Raw genomic sequence first — 18,969 nt, 5'->3', positions numbered from 1 at the left:
TTAAGGACCATTGTTCAAGGAGGATGAGGAGAATACCATCTGTGTCATCAGTTACTATATCAAGAACAGATGTATTGAGAAATGTGTGCCTAGATGGAGACAGATGCATGATTCCAAGGACCCTTTCAGGATGCTGAGCTCCAATATCTGAGCTCAAGATGTTTAGTTTTCTGTCCCAATGTTATTAATATTTCCTGTCCCTCGGAGCAATCACAGCCTACTTTGAAATCTCACATACATTTGCTAGTACATGGATGGGAATTTTTATCTCTTTACAATGCACAGCTCAGTACACTTTTCTGGGATTAAACAGTGTTTTCCACAAGCTTCCTGGAACGTTAGAAAATGTCTTTGAAGAAGAAATGATAGAACAATGGTTCTGGATAGACACACCATCGTGATTGGTGTTCCTTTTCCAGAGCCAGAGTTTAAACTTCACAGAGGATGGCAGCACACACCCTGTGAGTTGGGGATGTCTCTCCTTCTTTGGGGGACATGGCTAAAACAGGGCAGGAAGACCTAAACAAGGAACTGCTTGATCATTGGCTGACAGATCTTGGCAACAACAGACTGCAATGGACACCTGCACTGGTTGTTAACTCTCTAATAGCAGCAATTGTTTCTGTTCTCTGGAAATAAGCCCAGTAGCAGACACAAGTCTGAACTCTGAGCCCACAATCCTGGTTTGTCCTTGAAGTATGAGGCTGGTGATTGGAGTAGCTGTTTTTCTGACCTTGGGTAAGTGGTCTGTGTCTACAAGGGATGACTTTGAAGCCAAGGAACCGTAAAGGGTCATTTGTTCTCTACTCCTCTCCCTGTGTTTTATTCAGCATTATAGCAATGGAATTGAAAACAGATCTATGCATTTGCTAGGGAGTACAAACTTCTATATAACAGGTTAATTCATAGCCATGATCCAGAAGAGACATTAGCAGTAAGCATGTTGGAAGAAATCTCTGGGGTTATTGAGCCAAGGACCCTGGGATAAAGCCTATAGAGTTCTCAGATTCTTGCCACGTGTCTTTGGTCCCTATATAATAGGCATCGATAATATTTCTCAGGACATAGATAAAAACACTGGAGTAGGGGGTAGGTCCAGACACTTTGGAGAGTGTTGTGCCCTTGATCCACAGAATTACACTGATTTGTTGTCAGGGGATAATTTTATTTTCTTGACCCTTTAGGGACTGTGATTGATGCTAAGACCACCCAGCGTAGCTGCGTGGATTGTGCTGAAGGAGAAGATGTAAACCTGCCTTGTAACCACTTTACCATTGGTGGAAATGAGTATATGCATTGGTATTGGCAAAATCCCAATCAGAATACACAGTATGTCACTGGCTTACGAGCCACAGTGAACAGCAGCATGGCCTCTCTGACCATCGCTTCAGACAGAAAGTCCAGCACCTTGGTCCTGCCCCAGGTCATGCTGAGAGACACCGCTGTGTACTACTGCGTCCTGAGAGAGGCACACTGGGACAGACGGGGCTGCACCTGTGCAGCATCTCTGGTGGGAAGAAGTGGGGACAGAGTGGGGAGAGCAGTCACGAGAGCAAATCTAGAATCATCTAGAAGGAGAGTCAGAGCAGTAAGAGATGAGGAAAATGAAGGGAAAGGAAAGGGAAGAAGATGGATAAAGAAAAGAAGAAAAAGAGGACAAGGAATAAGCACCTAGTTTACTGATGAATCTGAGAAGAATTTTGAGGCATGTCAGAATCATAATTTTAACATAGCAATAAAGTAACAGGTGTAAATAATTTTTATGACTCTTTCTCATGTCAATCAAAAGTTGGTTTCAGTGTGCTAGTCCCAACATAAGAAGTGGGAAACATACAAACAGTTCTCCTTGTACCAAAGACTTCTTTCATTTGGATCCAAGGCCAAGTCTAGACTCTGATGTGTTACACTTGTTCCGCTTACCAGAAACAAATTACTCTCTCTGAGAAAGATCTGAATGTTATTGTTGCTAGTCTAGACATTCATATTTCCCATGAAGAAGTTTTTGAAAGAAACAAAAATTAAATGAATAGTAATTTTTCACTTTCTAGGCAGGTCTGGAGACCCTGCCTTTATAAGGAGTTTTAATCAATTTGATAATCCCTAAGGGACGGGGGACATCTTTTTTTTTTTTTTTATTGGGTGTTAGTTCTAAAAGGTCTTGTAGGTCTTCATAGAACCGTTCAACTTCAGCTTCTTCAGCGTTATTTGTTGGGGCATAGACTTGGATTACTGTGATACTGAATGGTTTGTCTTGCAAATGAACAGATCATTCTGTCATTTTTAAGATTGCATCCAAGTACTGCATTTCAGACTCTTTTGTTGACCATGATGGCTACTTCATTTCTTCTGAGGGATTCCTGCCCGCAGTAGTAGATATAATGGTCATCTGAGTTAAATTCACCCATTCCAGTCCATTTCAGTTTGCTGATTCCTAGAATGTCAACATTCACTCTTGCCATCTCTTATTTGACCGCTTCCAATTTGCCTTGATTCATGGACCTGACATTCCAGGTTCCCATGCAATATTGCTCTTTACAGCATCAGACCTTGCTTCTATCACCAGTCACATACACATCTGGGTATTGTTTTTGCTTTGGCTCCATCCCTTCATTCTTTCTGGAGTTTCTTCTCCACTGATCTCCAGTAGCATATTGGGCACCTACTGACCTGGGGAGTTCCTCTTTCAGTATCCTATCATTTTGCCTTTTCATACTGTTTATGGGGTTCTCAAGGCAAGAATACTGAAGTGGTTTGCCATTCCCTTCTCCAGTGGACCACATTCTGTCAGATCTCTCCACCATGACCCGCCCATCTTGGGTTGCCCCATGGGCATGGCTTAGTTTCAGTGAGTTAGACAAGGCTGTGGTCCTAGTGTGATTAGATTGACTAGTTTTCTGTGAGTATGGTTTCAGTGTGTCTGCCTTCTGATGCCCTCCTGCAACACCTACCATCTTACTTGGGTTTCTCTTACCTTGGGCGTGGGGTATCTCTTCATGGTTACTCCAGCAAAGCACAGCTGCTGCTCCTTACCTTGGACGGGGGGTATCTCCTCACCACCGCCCGTCCCGACCTTCAACGTGGGATAGCTCCTCTAGGCCTTCCTGAGCCCACGCAGCCACGGCAGGGGACTGGAATGCAAAAGTAGGAAGTCAAGAAACACCTGGAGTAACAGGCAAATTTGGCTTTGGAATATGGAATGAAGCCAGGCAAAGACTAATAGAGTTTTGCCAAGAAAATGCACTGATCATAACAAACACCCTCTTCCAACAACACAAGAGAAGACTCTGCACATGGACATCACCAGATGGTCAACACCGAAATCAGATTGATTATATTCTTTGCAGCCAAAGATGGAGAAGCTCTATACAGTCAGCAAAAACAAGACCAGGAGCTAACTGTGGCTCAGACCATGAACTCCTTATTGCCAAATTCAGACTTAAATTGAAGAAAGTAGGGAAAACCACTAGACCATACAGGTATGAACTAAATCAAATCCCTTATGATTATACAATGGAAGTGAGAAATAGATTTAAGGGCCTAGATTTGATAGATAGAGTGCCTGATGAACTATGGAATGAGGTTCGTGACATTGCACAGGAGACAGGGATCATGACCATCCCCGTGGAAAAGAAATGCAAAAAAGCAAAATGGCTGTCTGGGGAGGCCTTATAAATAGCTGTGAAAAGAAGAGAAGCAAAAAGCAAAGGAGAAAAGGAAAGATATAAACATCTGAATGCAGAGTTCCAAAGAATAGCAGGGAGATAAGAAAGCCTTCTTCAGCGATCAATGCAAAGAAGTAGAGGAGAACAACAGAATGGGAAAGACTAGAGATCTCTACAAGAAAATTAGAGATACCAAGGGAACATTTCATGCAAAGATGGGCTCGATCAAGGACAGAAATGGTATGGACCTAACAGAAGCAGAAGATATTAAGAAGAGATAGCAAGAACACACAGAAGAACTGTACAAAAAAGATCTTCACGACCAACATAATCACGATGGTGTAATCACTGACCTAGAGCCAGACATCCTGGAATGTGAAGTCAAGTGGGCCTTAGAAAGCATCACTACGAACAAAGCTAGGGGAGGTGATGGAATTCCAGTTGAGCTATTCCAAATCCTGAAAGATGATGCTGTGAAAGTGCTGCACTCAATATGCCAGCAAATTTGGAAAACACAGCAGTGGCCACAGGACTGGAAAAGGACAGTTTTCATTCCAATCCCAAATAAAGGCAATGCCAAAGAATGCTCAAACTACCGCACAATTGCACTCATCTCACACGCTAGTAAAGTAATGCTCAAAATTCTCCAAGCCAGGCTTCAGCACTACGTGAACCGTGAACTTCCTGATGTTCAAGCTGGTTTTAGAAAAGGCAGAGGAACCAGAGATCAAATTGCCAACATGTGCTGGATCATGAAAAAAGCAAGAGAGTTCCAGAAACACATCTATTTCTGCTTTATTGACTATGCCAAAGCCTTTGAGTGTGTGGATCACAATAAACTGTGGAAAATTCTTCAAGAGATGGGAATACCAGACCACCTGATCTGCCTCTTGAGAAATTTGTATGCACGTCAGGAAGCAACAGTTAGAACTGGACATGGAACAACAGACTGGTTCCAAATAGGAAAAGGAGTACGTCAAGGCTGTATATTGTCAACCTATTTATTTAACTTATATGCAGAGTACATCATGAGAAATCCTGGGCTGGAAGAAACACAAGCTGGAATCAAGATTGCCGGGAGAAATATCAATAACCTCAGATATGCAGATGACACTACCCTTATGGCAGAAAGTGAAGAGGAACTAAAAAGCCTCTTGATGAAAGTGAAAGTGGAGAGTGAAAAATTTGGCTTAAAGCTCAACATTCAGAAAATGAAGATCATGGCATCTGGTCCCATCACTTCATGGGAAATAGATGGGGAAACAGTGGATACAGTGTCAGACTACTTTTTTAGGCTCCAAAATCACTGCAGATGGTGACTGCAGCCATGAAATTAAATGACACTTACTCCTTGGAAGGAAGGTTATGACCAATCTAGATAGCATATTTAAAAGCAGAGACATTACTTTGCCAACAAAGGTTCATCTAGTCAAGGCTAAGGTTTTTCCAGTAGTCATGTATGTATGTGAGAGTTGGACTGTGAAGAAGGCTGAGCAAAGAAGAATTGATGTTTTGAACTGTGGTGTTGGAGAAGACTCTTGAGAGTCCCTTGCACTGCAAGGAAATCCAACCAGTCCATTCTGAAGGAGATCAGCCCTGGGATTTCTTTGGAAGGAATGATGCTAAAGCTGCAACTCCAGTACTTTGGCCACCTCATGCGAAGAGTTGACTCATTGGAAAAGACTCTGATGCTGGGAGGGATTGGGGGCAGGAGGAGAAGGGGACGACAGAGGATGAGATGACTGGATTGCATCACTGACTCGACGGACATGAGTCTGGGTGAACTCCGGGAGTTGGTGCTGGACAGGGAGGCCTGGCATGCTGCAATTCATGGGGTCACAAAGAGTCAGACACGACTGAGTGACTGAACTGAACTGAACAAAGGACGGGGGAGCCTGGAGGGCTGCCGTCTATGGGGTCGCACAGAGTTGGACACGACTGAAGCAACTTATCAACAGCAAGCAGCACGTGGGGGTTCCCCCTTGGCTTAGCAGTAAAGATCCACCTGCAATGCAGGAGCTGCAAGAGACCTGGGTTCAGTCCTTGTTTGGACGATCCCTTGGAGGAGGGCATGGCAACCCATTCCAGTATTCTTCCCTGGAGAGTCCCATGGACAGAGGAGCCTGACAGACTACAGTCTTTAGAGTTGCAAAGAATTGGACATGACTGAAGCTACTTAGCATGCAGGCATGCAAGCAGCACATGGGGCTTACCCCGGTGGCTCAGTGGTAAAGAATCTGCCTGCCAATGCAGGGGACATAGGTTCGGTCCCTGGTTGGAGAACTAAGATCCCACATGCCTTGGAGCAACTAGGCCTACGTGCTGCTACTACTGAACCATTCTTGAACTGTCCATCTGAATGTTAGTGTCTGCAGATCACTTTACTTTCACTGCAGTGAAAATATATAGGTCTTCATCTTCCATCCCTTTTACCCCCAAATCTACTGACAGAGAATCGATATTATTTACAGAGTGTGAGATAAGAGCACAAACTAAAATTATCTTCATATGGTTTCAAAAACACTTATTTTTCTCTAAAATAGCCTACTAAAATAACAAAGCATAATACAAAACTAGTAATCAGCAGTTTAAAATGTATTTACAATAGAAATTTTAAAAATAATTTATTCACTTTCACTTTAATAAAAATAAAACTATTAAAATTCAATTTTCAATGTCACCTGGTGGTTAAGATAACTTAATATTGCTTTCAATGCAGGCTGAGTCTAAAATAAATATATATAACTTTTGAAGTCATCAGTACCATATTTATAAAATCCATATATATGCATTAATATACAATTTTTTTTCTCTTTCTGACTTACATTGCTCTGTTTAACAGGCTCTAGGCTCATCCACCTCACTAGAACTGTCTCAAATGTGTTTTTTTTATGGCTGAGAAATATTCCATTGTATATAAGTATGACAACTTCTTTATCTGTTCATCTGTTGATGGACCCTATTTGTGGGGCAAAAATAGAGACACAGACATAGAGAACAGACTTTGGACACAGTAGGGGAAGGAGAGAGTGGGAAAAATTGAGAGAGTAGCATTGAAATATATGCTTTACCATATGTAAAAGAGATAGCTAGTGGGAAGTTGCTGTATGATGCAGGGAGGTGAACACGGAGCTCTGTGACAACCTGGAGGAATGGGGGGAAGACTCAAAAGGAGGGGACGTATGTACACTTCTGGCTGATTCACATCAATGTATGGCAAAAGCCAACACAGTATTGTAAAGCAATTATCCTCCAATTAGAAATAAATTAATTAAACAAATAATACTGTTTAATACAGCAAAGTGTTCCAGCCATTAGAAGCAACTTCTGATCATGCTGATTCATGAGCACCCTTCAGAACTACAAGTAAGTGCATAAGAGAAGCAAAAGCTGCATCCTCAGCACTTCTGGGAAAAAGCATTTCATTAAGGAAGAATCTACTGCATCCATGCCATGTGAGAGAAGGATGGGGCTATATAATTAATTTTTGCTTTCTTTTCCCTAAAACTCTCCCACATTCCTAATCAGGGTCTGCCTTCTCCTAAATGTTGTCAGAAAATGTCCCTCAAATCATAAAATAATGATCTTTCTATTTCCTTCTCTCACTATACCCCTGGCAGCTCATGCTGAGTTGGCTGTGCTGGGAGGGTGGGGCATCCTGTCAGTGTCACCTGAGCAGGATTTGTTGGGTGAGCTGATTGGCTGCAGGAGCAGGAACGACTTAACGACACTCACTCCCTCGGGGTTCTGTTAAGTGTCTTACAGTGAAAATGTCCCCAAAGAAGAGGAAGCATCATGAAGAGGCTAGCAGGCACTGTGCTGGGGCTTTTGTTTGCCTGGGTTTGCTGTGAGTTGGGGCTGCCCCACAGGGGATCTGAAGGAATGAGGCGCTGCTCTATTGTTGGGGGAGGGAGAGGAGCTGACAAGTCCTGCAGACTTTTTATCCTTCTCATCATCTATGGGGATGGGGAGGACACTTTCAGGGTTTAGTAGGAGTTACAGTGACCCTCACCAGTGACTGTTTCTCTTTCCTCATCAGGTGTGCGAGGAGTGGATGTGGAGCAGAGTCCCCCAGCCCTGAGTCTCCAGGAGGGAGCCAGCTATAGGCTTCAGTGTAATTTTTCCGCTTTCCCACAGAGTGTGAATTGGTATCTTCAGAACCCTGGGGGCCACATCATCCACCTGTTTTACATTCCTTCAGGGACAAAGCAGGATGGAAGATTAAATGCCACAACAGTTCCTAAAGAAGGCCGCAGCTCACTGCACATTTCCTCTTCACAGACCACAGACTCAGGCACTTACTTCTGTGCTGTTCAGCACAGTGCTCCCCTGGTACCTGCAGCCTCTACACAAACCTTCTGTGGGGCTCAGCCCCTCCTCCAGCCACAACACACCATGAGGCCACCAAAGGGCATCTGCAGTGCTTAATGTTACTCACCTTTATCAGTACAGTTTTAACCACAGACACCTTTTGTCCCTACAGATTATGGACTTTGGTCTTTATCTTTCCTTCTCAACATGTATCTCCTTCTGCACTAGAAACTTCTAACTGGGAACTAGCAGAGTAGTTGATAAGAGGATAGAATTAAAATAAATATTTGACCACAGCTTCCCAGTGGTAAAGAATTTGCCAACCAATGGAGGAGATGCAGAAGACATGGGTTTGATCCTAGGGTTGGCAAGATCCTCTGGAGCAGGAAATGGTAACCCACTCCAGTATCCTTGGGAAACACTGGGAAATCTCATGGATGGAGGAGCCTGGCGGGCTCCAGTGCATAGGGTCTCAAAGAGTTGGACTGACTGAGTGACTAAGTACACAGGGTGAACTCAAAAATGTTAAAAAGTGAAAGGAATTAAATGAAATCACTCCAATATTACCCAATTTGTGAGAGGGTGGGGCCTACTGAAAGAATTAAAGCAGATATGAACTTAGAGTTCTAGCTGGCTGAGAAGAGCAGAAGAGGAACTTGAGTTGCCACTGAGCACTGATGTCAGAAACAATGGACAAGATACCGGGAGCATCTATTTCGCTTCTGTGGTTTCAACTAGGCTGAGAGTTGTGGAGGAGAAAACCTAGGATATCTCATCAATTAGGTGGACTGAGAAAACTGGATTACAAACAAGCTCATGCACACAGAAACTCCAAGAAAGAAATAGATGTCTGTGGAACTAATGACTTTTTAATCTCTTTAAGTAGGGGTGAGTGGACAACAGAAGGAAAAAAGTGATCAAGAGCAAGTGAAACAGAGCCCTAAGTCTTTGACAGTCCAGGAAGGAGAGATTTCCATTCTGAACTGTAGTTATGAGAAGGGTGTGTTTGAGTATCTCCTGTGGCACTGGCAATATCCTGGTAAAAGGCTGCATTCCTGATAGCCATACGTTCAGTTATGAATGAAATGGAAGATGGAAGTTTCACAGTTTCCCTCAATAAGAGTGCCAAACAGCTCTCACTGCACATCGCAACTTCCCAGCCTGGAGACTCAGCCACCTACATTTGTGCAGCAAGTGCTGGGTGTTCCCCGGGCACCTGCAACCTGTACCCAAAACTGCAGCTGAGCTGCAGCCACACTCTGCTGTGTAGATGAAATACACATGCACACACACACACACAATCTGTTTGGTCATAAAAATCTTAATATATTTAAGAAAACTGAAATTATATAGAATTTATTCTTCAAAATGGAGATGATACAAAACATCTAGTACAAAGAGATATCTGTAGAAACTCTCAAATATTTGGAATATATGCACTAACTTAAAAATAACCATAGGTTAAAGAAACAATTACTATGACTTTAGAAAATATTTTGAAAGTAAATATTGTGAGAGCACATTATATAAATATGGAGGAGATGCAGGTAAAATAATACATAAAAGGAAATTTATCTTTTAAAATGTTTATTTAACTAAAGAAAAAAGGTTGAAAAACTATCATGTAGGCTTTCAGCGAAAGATGATAGAAAAGCGAATTAAATCCAACATAAAGTGAAAGAAGTATATAATAAAATGTTGGATTGGTGAAATACAAAGAAAGCTATAGGAATAGCCATGAAATACAAAGTTAATTTTGTTAAAATGATCAATAAGATTGAAATATTTTTAGGTAGAATTATCAAGGGAAAAAGAAAAAAACAAAAATTATAAATATAAGTAACTAAAAAGAAAGTTATTCCACAAGTTCTATAATGTTAAAAGGGTAATAAAAGAATATAATTAACAAGTTTATGTCACTGAGTAAGTGTATAGAAGTAAATTTACACAAGTAGGGAAGATTTATTTTTCTGACAAAGTGCAAAGACAATTCAATGGAGGCAGCACAGTCTTATGAGCAAATGATGTTGGGACAATTGGATATTCTTGGGAAATAATTGAAACTCGGCCTAAATATCACACCTTATACAAAAATGTGGGTACAGCCTCAAAATGAACCATACATCCAAGTGTAAGATGTAAAATTGCCAAATCTTTTAGGAAAAACATAAGAGAATATTTTCATGATCTAGGGCTAGACAAAAAGAATTTTGACATGACACTAAGAGCATGACCCATAAACAAACAGATTTCATCAAAATTAAAAATGTTTGCTCTGCAAAAGACATTGTTAAGAGAAGGAAAAAGATAAACCACAGAATGACAGGGAATATTTGCAAAATACATTTTCATCAAAAGATTGTGTTCAGAATACAATGAACCCTCTAGACTCAGCAGGAAGAAAACAATCCAGTTGAACACTGGACAATAGATTTACACAGACATTTCATCGGAGTTCTATGTAGTAAGGACATAAGCATATAAAAAGATGGTCAGGCTAAGTCAAATATCTCTCTTAGTAAATGTCACATTGCCCTGGAAAATATGTGGGTTATTTTCAAATATTTTTTGATAGCGATTTCTAACACAATTCCAAGGTAATTAGAAAACAGACTGTAGGATTTCAATACCTTTAGACCATGAAATTTCGTACCTTGTTTTATGTCCCTGGATGTGTAGCAGTGTCTCCTAGTTTACAGTCTATGGGGCCTTGAATAGAATTTGCATCCTACTATTGTGTGAAAATTGCATAAGTCTTAATTATGTTGATTCATAGTGCTTTTCAAGTCTACTGTACCCTTCTACTTTTCTGTATGTTCATTCTATTATTTTTTGAGAGTTTTCCATTGAAACTCCAACTAAAATTTTTAATTCATTTGCTTAAAAATTATTTGTAATATATAGTAGAACTGTATTTTGTGCTGTGTTTTCTAAGTCTAATGTAAATGTTTTTAATATACTTTCATAATTTAAAAATAAAGACAAAAAAAGATGGTCAGCATTATCAGTCAATCAGTTCAATTCAGTCCAGTCGCTCAGTCGTGTCTGATGCTTTGTGACCCCATGAATTGCAGCATGCCAGGCCTCCCTGTCCATCACAAACTCCTGGAGTTCACTCAAACTCATGTCCATCGAGTCAGTGATGCCATTCAGCCATCTCATCCTCTGTCGTCCCCTTCTCCTCCTGCCCCCAATGCCTCCCAGCATCAGAGTCTTTTCCAATGAGTCAACTCTTCGCATGAGGTGGCCAAAGTACTGGAGTTTCAGCTTCAGTATCATTCCTTCCAAAGAAGTCCCAGGGCTGATCTCCATTTGGAAGGAGTATGTTCCTGCTGACACCTTATCGTCAAACTTCGGCCCTCCAGGTTGAAGGGAACCGATTCTTGTTTTTTCGAGCCATCGAATTTGTGATGATTTGTTATGGGAGAACTAGGGCTACTGGGGCCCACACAGTTTTCCAAAGGTAACACTTCTAAATAGCTACAAGCAACTCCTGACTGTTTACATAATTCTCACATATGCAAACATACATATTTATTTGTCATTCCACAAATGCTTGAGTAACCAGTATTTACCAGGTATTACTGGATCAGCAATCTTTGATCCAGTCACAGGGGGGCAGCATCTGCAAACATAGACACTCCCTGGGGAAGATGGGTGGGTAATAAGGTAGAAAGTCTGATTGACTGTCTCAAACTGTTATCACTCCTTTCTATTTTCTTTCCAAAAGGCAGTATAGACTACATTTCTATAGGTCTGGAAGAAGCTTATGCAAAGGAAACCCTCTTAGGAGCAGGCCGATTCAGCAACTCTTTCTAAAGAGGAAGAAAAAGGAGATGCTACTGTTAAGACCAGTGTTGATCTTATGGATACAAATATCACGTGAGTTTGGGGTTTCCCTGATTGCTCCCAGAAAATTCAGCACAGAGGAATCTTATCTGCAGGCAACTGTAGGAGTGGGATTTTCTGACTGAGAGCAGGATGTTGAGAAAAACATAAAAACTAAAATGTGGGAGATAGAGGGAATTGGGGAAGGAGTCATGGAAAGGAGAAAATGCACAAGAAGAATGAAAGAGAGTCTTATAGCTGAGAGAATAAACATCTAATCAGACTTACTCTGTTACTTCTCATTGCTTTTCTGAACAGAAATGAATGGACAACAGATAAAGCATTTTCCTAAATTCTTGCTTCTGCAAGAAGGAGAGAACTTTACCACATACTGCAATTCCTCAAGCACATTTTACAGCTTACAGTGGTATAAGCAGAGGCCTGGGGGCAGTCCTGTCTTCTTGACGGTATTAGCTAAGGGTGGAGAAGTGAAGACACAGCGGAGATGGACAGGTCGGCTTGGAGAGTCCAAACAGCACAGCTCCCTGCACCTCACGGCTGCCCAGCTCTCAGATGCAGGAACCTACTTCTGTGCAGAGGCACAGTGCTCTGGAAGCACCTGCTGCCTGTCCCCAAACCTCACTGTGGGCTCCAGCAGTCACTCCTCCTCATCTCTCCTCAGATCAGGGGCCAGACATAGCTGAAGTCATGATGTCTATGAAGAAATCGAAGCTTTAATTAAAAAAAACTCCCCAGACTCACTGTCACTGAAGAATTATGTCAAACATTGAATTATACATAATTTCTTGCAGAAAATAGAAAATAATCTTTCACTCATTTTATGAGGCTAATGTTACCCTGATACCCAAATCATACAAAGATCATAAAGAACCCAAAACTACAGGGAAATATCTTTTATCTTGAAGATAGATACAAATTTCTGAAAGTATTTTAGCAAGTAAAATTCACTGATATATAAAATGAATAATATACCAAGCACAAATGTAATTTTCTTTCAAGGGTGAAAGACACTTTAATATTGAAAATCAATGGATGGAATTCACCATATTAACAGGGTAGAAAAGAAAAATCATATCATCATATTAATCTAGTCAGAAAAAAAGGATTTGCAAAAATTCAGTAGTCAGTTATGGTGAAAACTCTGAGCAACACAAGAAGAGTGGGGAATCTCCTCAATAGCTAATGGTATTCTTACTAGTAAAAAACTACGATTTTCTCTAATAAAGAGAACAAAACTAGTGGGTCCATTCTCGTCACTCCTTCCATACAGTGCTAGGTGTTGGAGCCAATGCAATAAAGAAAGTAGATGTAACAATCTAACAGAGTTGAAAGAAAAAGTAAAACTGCCACCATTTGCTGGTAACATGATTATCTATGTAGAAAATCCAAGGAATATACCCCTAAAATTATATTAGGGAAATCCAAACTAAAATTACAAAGAGAAACCACTTTACATCTAACATAAGGGCTAAAATGAAAATTACTGACAATACCAAGAACTGGCAAGAAAGCAGAGAAATCAGATCACTCATGCATTGCTGGTGGGTGAATGGCCCAGTCATTCTAGAAAACAATCCAAGAGTTTCACATAAACTTAAATATTCACTTACTGAACAGCCCAGCAATCACACTCCTGGGTATTTATGCTTGAGAAAGGAAAACTTTATGTTCACACAAAAATATGTACATTAGTACTAGAAATTAACCAGTGATCTTCACTGAATGAAGAGATAAATATCCTGTAGTACATTTACACAGTGAGATACTATTTATGCATCTTTCTCAACTTCAGTAGGGTTATTTTGCAATAAATCATTTTAAGTTGAAACAATAGGAAGTCAAAAGTTCATTTAATATGGGAAGGAAATCTAAAAAGGAGTGGAGATAAATGTATACATGTACAACAGATTTTCTTTGCTGCACTGCAGAAAATATACTTCAATAAAAATAAATTAAAACTTTAAAAATGATAACCCATCTAATAATATATTTAACCTAGCTTCCCTTGAAAGTGAAAGTCGCTCCGTTGTGCCCAACTCTTGGCGACCCTATGGACTGTCTATGGAATTCTCCAGGACAGACTAATGGACTGGGTAGATTTTCCCTTCTCCAGGGCATCTTCCCAATCCAGGGATCGAACACAGGTCTCCTGCATTGCAGGTGGATTCTTAACCAGCTGAGCCACAAGGGAAACCCAAGAATACTGGAGTGGGTAGCCTATCCCTTCTCCAGAGGAACTTCCTAACCCAGGAATCAAATCAAGGTTTCCTGCTTTGCAGCAAATTCATTACCAACTCAGCTATCAGGGAAGCGGTAGCTTCCCTTAAATGTGGCCAATACTTACAGTAGCCTACAGCTGGGAAAAAATTGTCTCACAGAGTCTCTTTTATATTAAAATGATGAAAATCTTATAAATGTGTTGAGTACTGTACTGAAAGTGAAAATCAGGGTGGTTATATGGGTACGAAATGGCTGTAAATGTGTTGGTTGTTTACACTCATGATTTTGAGGCTGGCCAGGAGCTCAGCTTACTGCTGCTGCCCAGAATCACCAGGAAACATAATACTACATGTTGCTAGCCCAGGAAAAGGTAAAACTTCAATATTCCAAGTATGGTTTCTACTGAATGTATACCACTTTCTCACTACTGTAAAGTCAAAAATCCTAAATTGAATTATCCTAAATTAAGTTGGGGACAGTCTGTAGTGATTAAAAGGTAGAGATTATTGATATATGCAATAGTTTAGATGGATCTCAGGCTGTTATACTGAGTAAAAAACAATCAATCTCAGAGGCTATATGGAGTATGATTACACCTACTGGATTATTATGATTGTATACATAGTGTGATTCTACTTATTCAACAGTCTCAACAGGACAAAATACAGAGATGAAAGGAGATCAGTAGTGACCTGGATTGTAAAGAACTGCGGGCCTCAGGAGGGTGTGCCAAGAGGGTTTCTTTAGAGAGATGGAACAATTCTATGTCATGATTTTAATGGTGGTAACAAGAGCCTATACATGTGATAAACTTTCACAGAGCTATGCATCAAAACCAGAGTGCATATAAAACTGAGGTATCAGATCACAACCTGTATTTTAATAAAATTTTGGCAATATAAATTTCCTGGTATGTCTATGTAATTATTATATTAGCATATATATTTTAGAATATCAAGCTGCTCCCCAGGCTGTTGTGGGCCTTTGTGGTCTCTTCTGCCTAGTTACAAATAATTGGAAACCAAGGCATCAGCAGTTTTCAAGGGTTGCAGAGGTGGGGATGGTTGGCAAAGCAAGTTCTTTAGGGTGGTGGAATGGTTCTGTACCTTAATTTTAGTGGTGGTAATAAGAATTTACAAATGTGATCAATTTCACAACTATGCATAAAAAGGTGGATATAAAACATGTGATAAATATAATATTCTGCTGCTACTGCTGCTGCTAAGTCGCTTCAGTCATGTCCGACTCTTTGCGACCCCATAGACGGCAGCCCATCAGGCTCCTCTGCCCCTGGGATTCTCCAGGCAAGAACACTGGAGTGGGTTGCCATTTCCTTCTCCAATGCATGAAAGTGAAAATTGAAAGTGAAGTTGCTCAGTCATGTCCGACTCTTAGCGACCCCATGAACTGCAGCCCACCAGGCTCCTTCATCCATGGGATTTGCCAGGCAAGAGTACTGGAATGGGGTGCCGTTGCCTTCCCCGAAATATAATATACTGATACATATAATATATGTATTATCTTGCTGTTCCCCAGACTACTCTGGGCATTTGTGGTCTCCCCTGCTTCCTTGTAAATAATTAGAAACCAGGACATCAGCTGCCTGTCACTCAGAGTTCATATGGGACAGAAGAATAGATGGTTCAACCTCATATAAACTCTCCTCCTTGCATCACTCATTAATGAATTCTTTTGAACTTAAATTCTAGGAACTGGCACTGTTTTGAAGACTCTGTCTATACTTCCTTTTCTACTTGTTTGTTTGCTTTTGGTTCTTTCATTAAGTTCTGTGGTATTGACATATACTAAGTGTTTGAACAGGATTGGAAAAGGTCAGTATTCATTCCAGTGCTAGAAGGGTAATAACAAAGATTGTTCAAATTATTATGCAATTCTGCTCATTTCACATACCAGTAAGATTATGCTTAAAATCCTTCAGCTAGCCTTCAGCAGTAGGTGAACCAAGAAATTCCAGATACACAAACTGGGTTTCAAAGAGGCAGAGGAACCAGAGATCAAATTACCAACATTCATGTTATCATGGAGAAAGCAAAGGAATTCCAGAAAAACATCTGTTTCATTTACTACACAAAAAACTGTGTGTGTATAACAACAAACTGGGAAATTCTTAAGGAGATGAAAATACCAGCCCACCTTACTTGTTTCCTGAGAAACCTGTATGCAGGTCAAGAAGCAACAGTTAGAACCGGACATGGAACAACCGACTGGTTCCAAATTGGGAAAGGAGTACATCAAGGCTGTATTGTCAGTCCTCTTATTTAACTTATATGCAGAGTATAACATGCGAAATGCTGGGCTGGATGAATCACAAGCTGGAATCAAGATTGCTGGGAGAAATATCAAAAACCTTGGATATGCAGATGATACCACTCTAATGGGAGAAAGTGAAGAGGAACTAAAGGGCCTCATGATGAGTGTGAAAGAGGAGAGTGGAAAAACTGGCTTGAAACTCAACATTCAGAAATCTAAGATCATGGCATTTGGTCCCATCTCTTCATGGCAAATAGAAGGGGGAAAAGTAGAAGTAGTGACAGATTTAATTTTCTTGGGCTCCAAAATCCCTATGGATGGTGACTGGAGCCATGAAATTAAAAGATGCTTGCTCCTTGGAAGAAAAGATATGACAAACTAGCAGGTGGGCTAAGTCGCTTCAGTTGTGTCTGGCTCTGCATCCCTATGAACCGTAGCCCTCCATGTTCCTCTGTTCGTGAGATTTCCCAGGCAAGAATATTGGAGTGGGTTGCCATGCCCTCCTCCAGGGGATCTTCCTGACCCAGGGATCAAACCCACTCTTATATCTCCTGAGTGTGCAGGTGTGTTCTTAAACACTTGTGACCCCGAGAAGCTTAAGATGGCACATTAAACAGCAGACACATCACTTTGCCGACAGAAGTCTGTATAATCAAAACTATGGTTTTTCCAATTGTCATGTGTGGTGTGAGAATTGGACCATAAATAAGGCTGAATGCTGAAGAATTGATGCCTTTGGATTGTGGTGCTGGAGAAAGCGCTTCAGAGTCCCTTGGGCTGCAAGGAGGACAAACCAGTCAGTCCTAATAGAATCAACCATGAATATTCACTGGAAGGACTGATGCTGAAGCTGAAGCTCCAAAACTTTGGCCACCTGATGCAAAGAGCTGACTCATTGGAAAAACTCTGATGCTGGGAAAGATTGAGGGCAGGAGGAGAAAGGTACAGCAGAGGATGAGGTAGTTAGATAGCATCATTGACACAATGGGCATGAATTAGAGCAACTTTGGGAGATATTGAAGTACAGGGTAGCCTCGGGTGCTGCAGTCCATGGGGTCACAAAGTTTGGACATGACTTAGTGACTGAACAACAACAAAAAAGTGTTTAAAAACTGTAGATACCAAGTTTTGTAGGAGAACATTACAGCATTATGTCACAGAAACATCTGGCATACTTATCTTGAATTTATTTTACAAAGAGAAAAATAATGAGCCACTAACAAGTGAGACTGAACACTTTGGACCAATGACATAGAAAATGTGACATCAGGACAATGCCAGGACACATGGTCTAATAAATGCAATTCTATACGTGGAGGGGACAGGACTGAATATCCTGATCTTCCTCAAAGTCTAATAAATAAGACTCAATTTCAAATTCAAAAGAATATTTTATTCCTGTATAATTTCATTCAAAATTTAAAACTGAATAGATGCTGAAAGTCAGATGAACTGATTTTTTTTGTCATTTCATGGTGAAGTAATTTTCTTTATTGAAAAACCTAAATAGAGTCACAAAACTCAATACAAAGACAGAGATATATTAATGATTTTGAATAAAATTTCCATTCACCAAGAAGCCTAAGATCTGCAACTTCTTTAAGAGAGTCATTACATTCTGGATGGAGAAAAGTAAGAATAGGCTAAATGAATTACCTGTTAGTAGATTACAGAAAGTTTCATAGGCTATAGTAAATTATATCTTAAACAGGATGGCAAAACTATTTTGCTGAATAATTATCAATGTATGTCAACTTGTCTAATATTCAGTTCTCCTCTGCTCAAATTTTAATACTGATTGCTTTTTTCATGCCTTCTTTCAGGATCTGCCTAATTTAATGACCAGGGAAAGACAAGCAGACAAAGTAAAGGTTTGTGGTGAGCCAGACTTTTTCCCATGCATGCACAGACCATGTGGTCTATGAACATGACAGCCCCCATTTCCTGTTGCAGGGAGTCACACGGGTACCGGGTAGTATGTATATGTGCTGCAAGGCACTCAAAGACACTGAACTCTCAGCTTGAGGCAGAACTAAGCACATTTGTGCAGGGAAATCCATGTCTCATGCCGCTCTCCAGTCTGCTCTGGGTGTTCCTGGCCGTCAGCTTCTCTGGTAGGGAGGCTTCCAAACATGGGTTCGAGTGTTCAGGGTGAAAGGACTGCACACAGGCACGTGGAGCTTCACAGGGACTTGGAGAGGAAAGGAGGACTGGAGAAAAGCAGGCATCTTAGGATTTCAATTTTTTGTCTTTGGATCCTAAATAACTCCTACACTATTTTATTCACTGCTTCATCTTTGTTTTCTGATTTTTTTCCCACAGGATCTGGTGTGGCCCAGAAAGTTACTCAAGACCAGTCAGATGTATCCAGCCAAGTGGGGCAGTCAGTCACCCTGAACTGTCGGTATGAAACAAGTTCGAGTACTTATTACCTTTACTGGTACAAGCAACTTCCCAGTGGACAGATGACTTACGTTATTCGTCAGGGTTCAGAAGTGACAAATGCAAGGAAAGACCGCTACTCTGTAAACTTTAAGAAAGCAGATAAATCCATCAGCCTCACCATTTCAGCCTTACAACTGGAAGACTCTGCAAAGTACTTCTGTGCTCTCAGTGACTCACAGTGCTTGAAGTAATAGGAAAAGCTGTACAAAAA

The 18,969-nt window shown here is 40.7% G+C and overlaps 3 gene segments (V, D, J or C); all 3 read left to right on the top strand.

The window, feature by feature from the left end:
* The first annotated feature begins 698 nt into the window (after positions 1 to 698).
* On the top strand, positions 699 to 7,430 carry LOC133255461 (T cell receptor alpha variable 26-1-like). The segment is given in 3 exon segments: positions 699 to 738; positions 1,185 to 1,588; positions 7,371 to 7,430. Coding segments are annotated over 3 exon segments (504 nt in total).
* LOC133255460 (T cell receptor alpha variable 22-like) lies at positions 7,427 to 8,090 on the top strand. The segment is given in 3 exon segments: positions 7,427 to 7,509; positions 7,702 to 7,776; positions 7,864 to 8,090. Coding segments are annotated over 3 exon segments (354 nt in total).
* A 10,207-nt stretch (positions 8,091 to 18,297) lies between these two features.
* LOC133255299 (T cell receptor delta variable 1-like) lies at positions 18,298 to 18,969 on the top strand. The segment is given in 2 exon segments: positions 18,298 to 18,427; positions 18,636 to 18,969. Coding segments are annotated over 2 exon segments (363 nt in total).

Source organism: Bos javanicus, chromosome 10, assembly GCF_032452875.1.
Source record: "Bos javanicus breed banteng chromosome 10, ARS-OSU_banteng_1.0, whole genome shotgun sequence".
Classification (NCBI taxonomy): Eukaryota; Metazoa; Chordata; class Mammalia; order Artiodactyla; family Bovidae; genus Bos; species Bos javanicus.
This window is presented reverse-complemented; position numbering and strand designations above follow the sequence as displayed.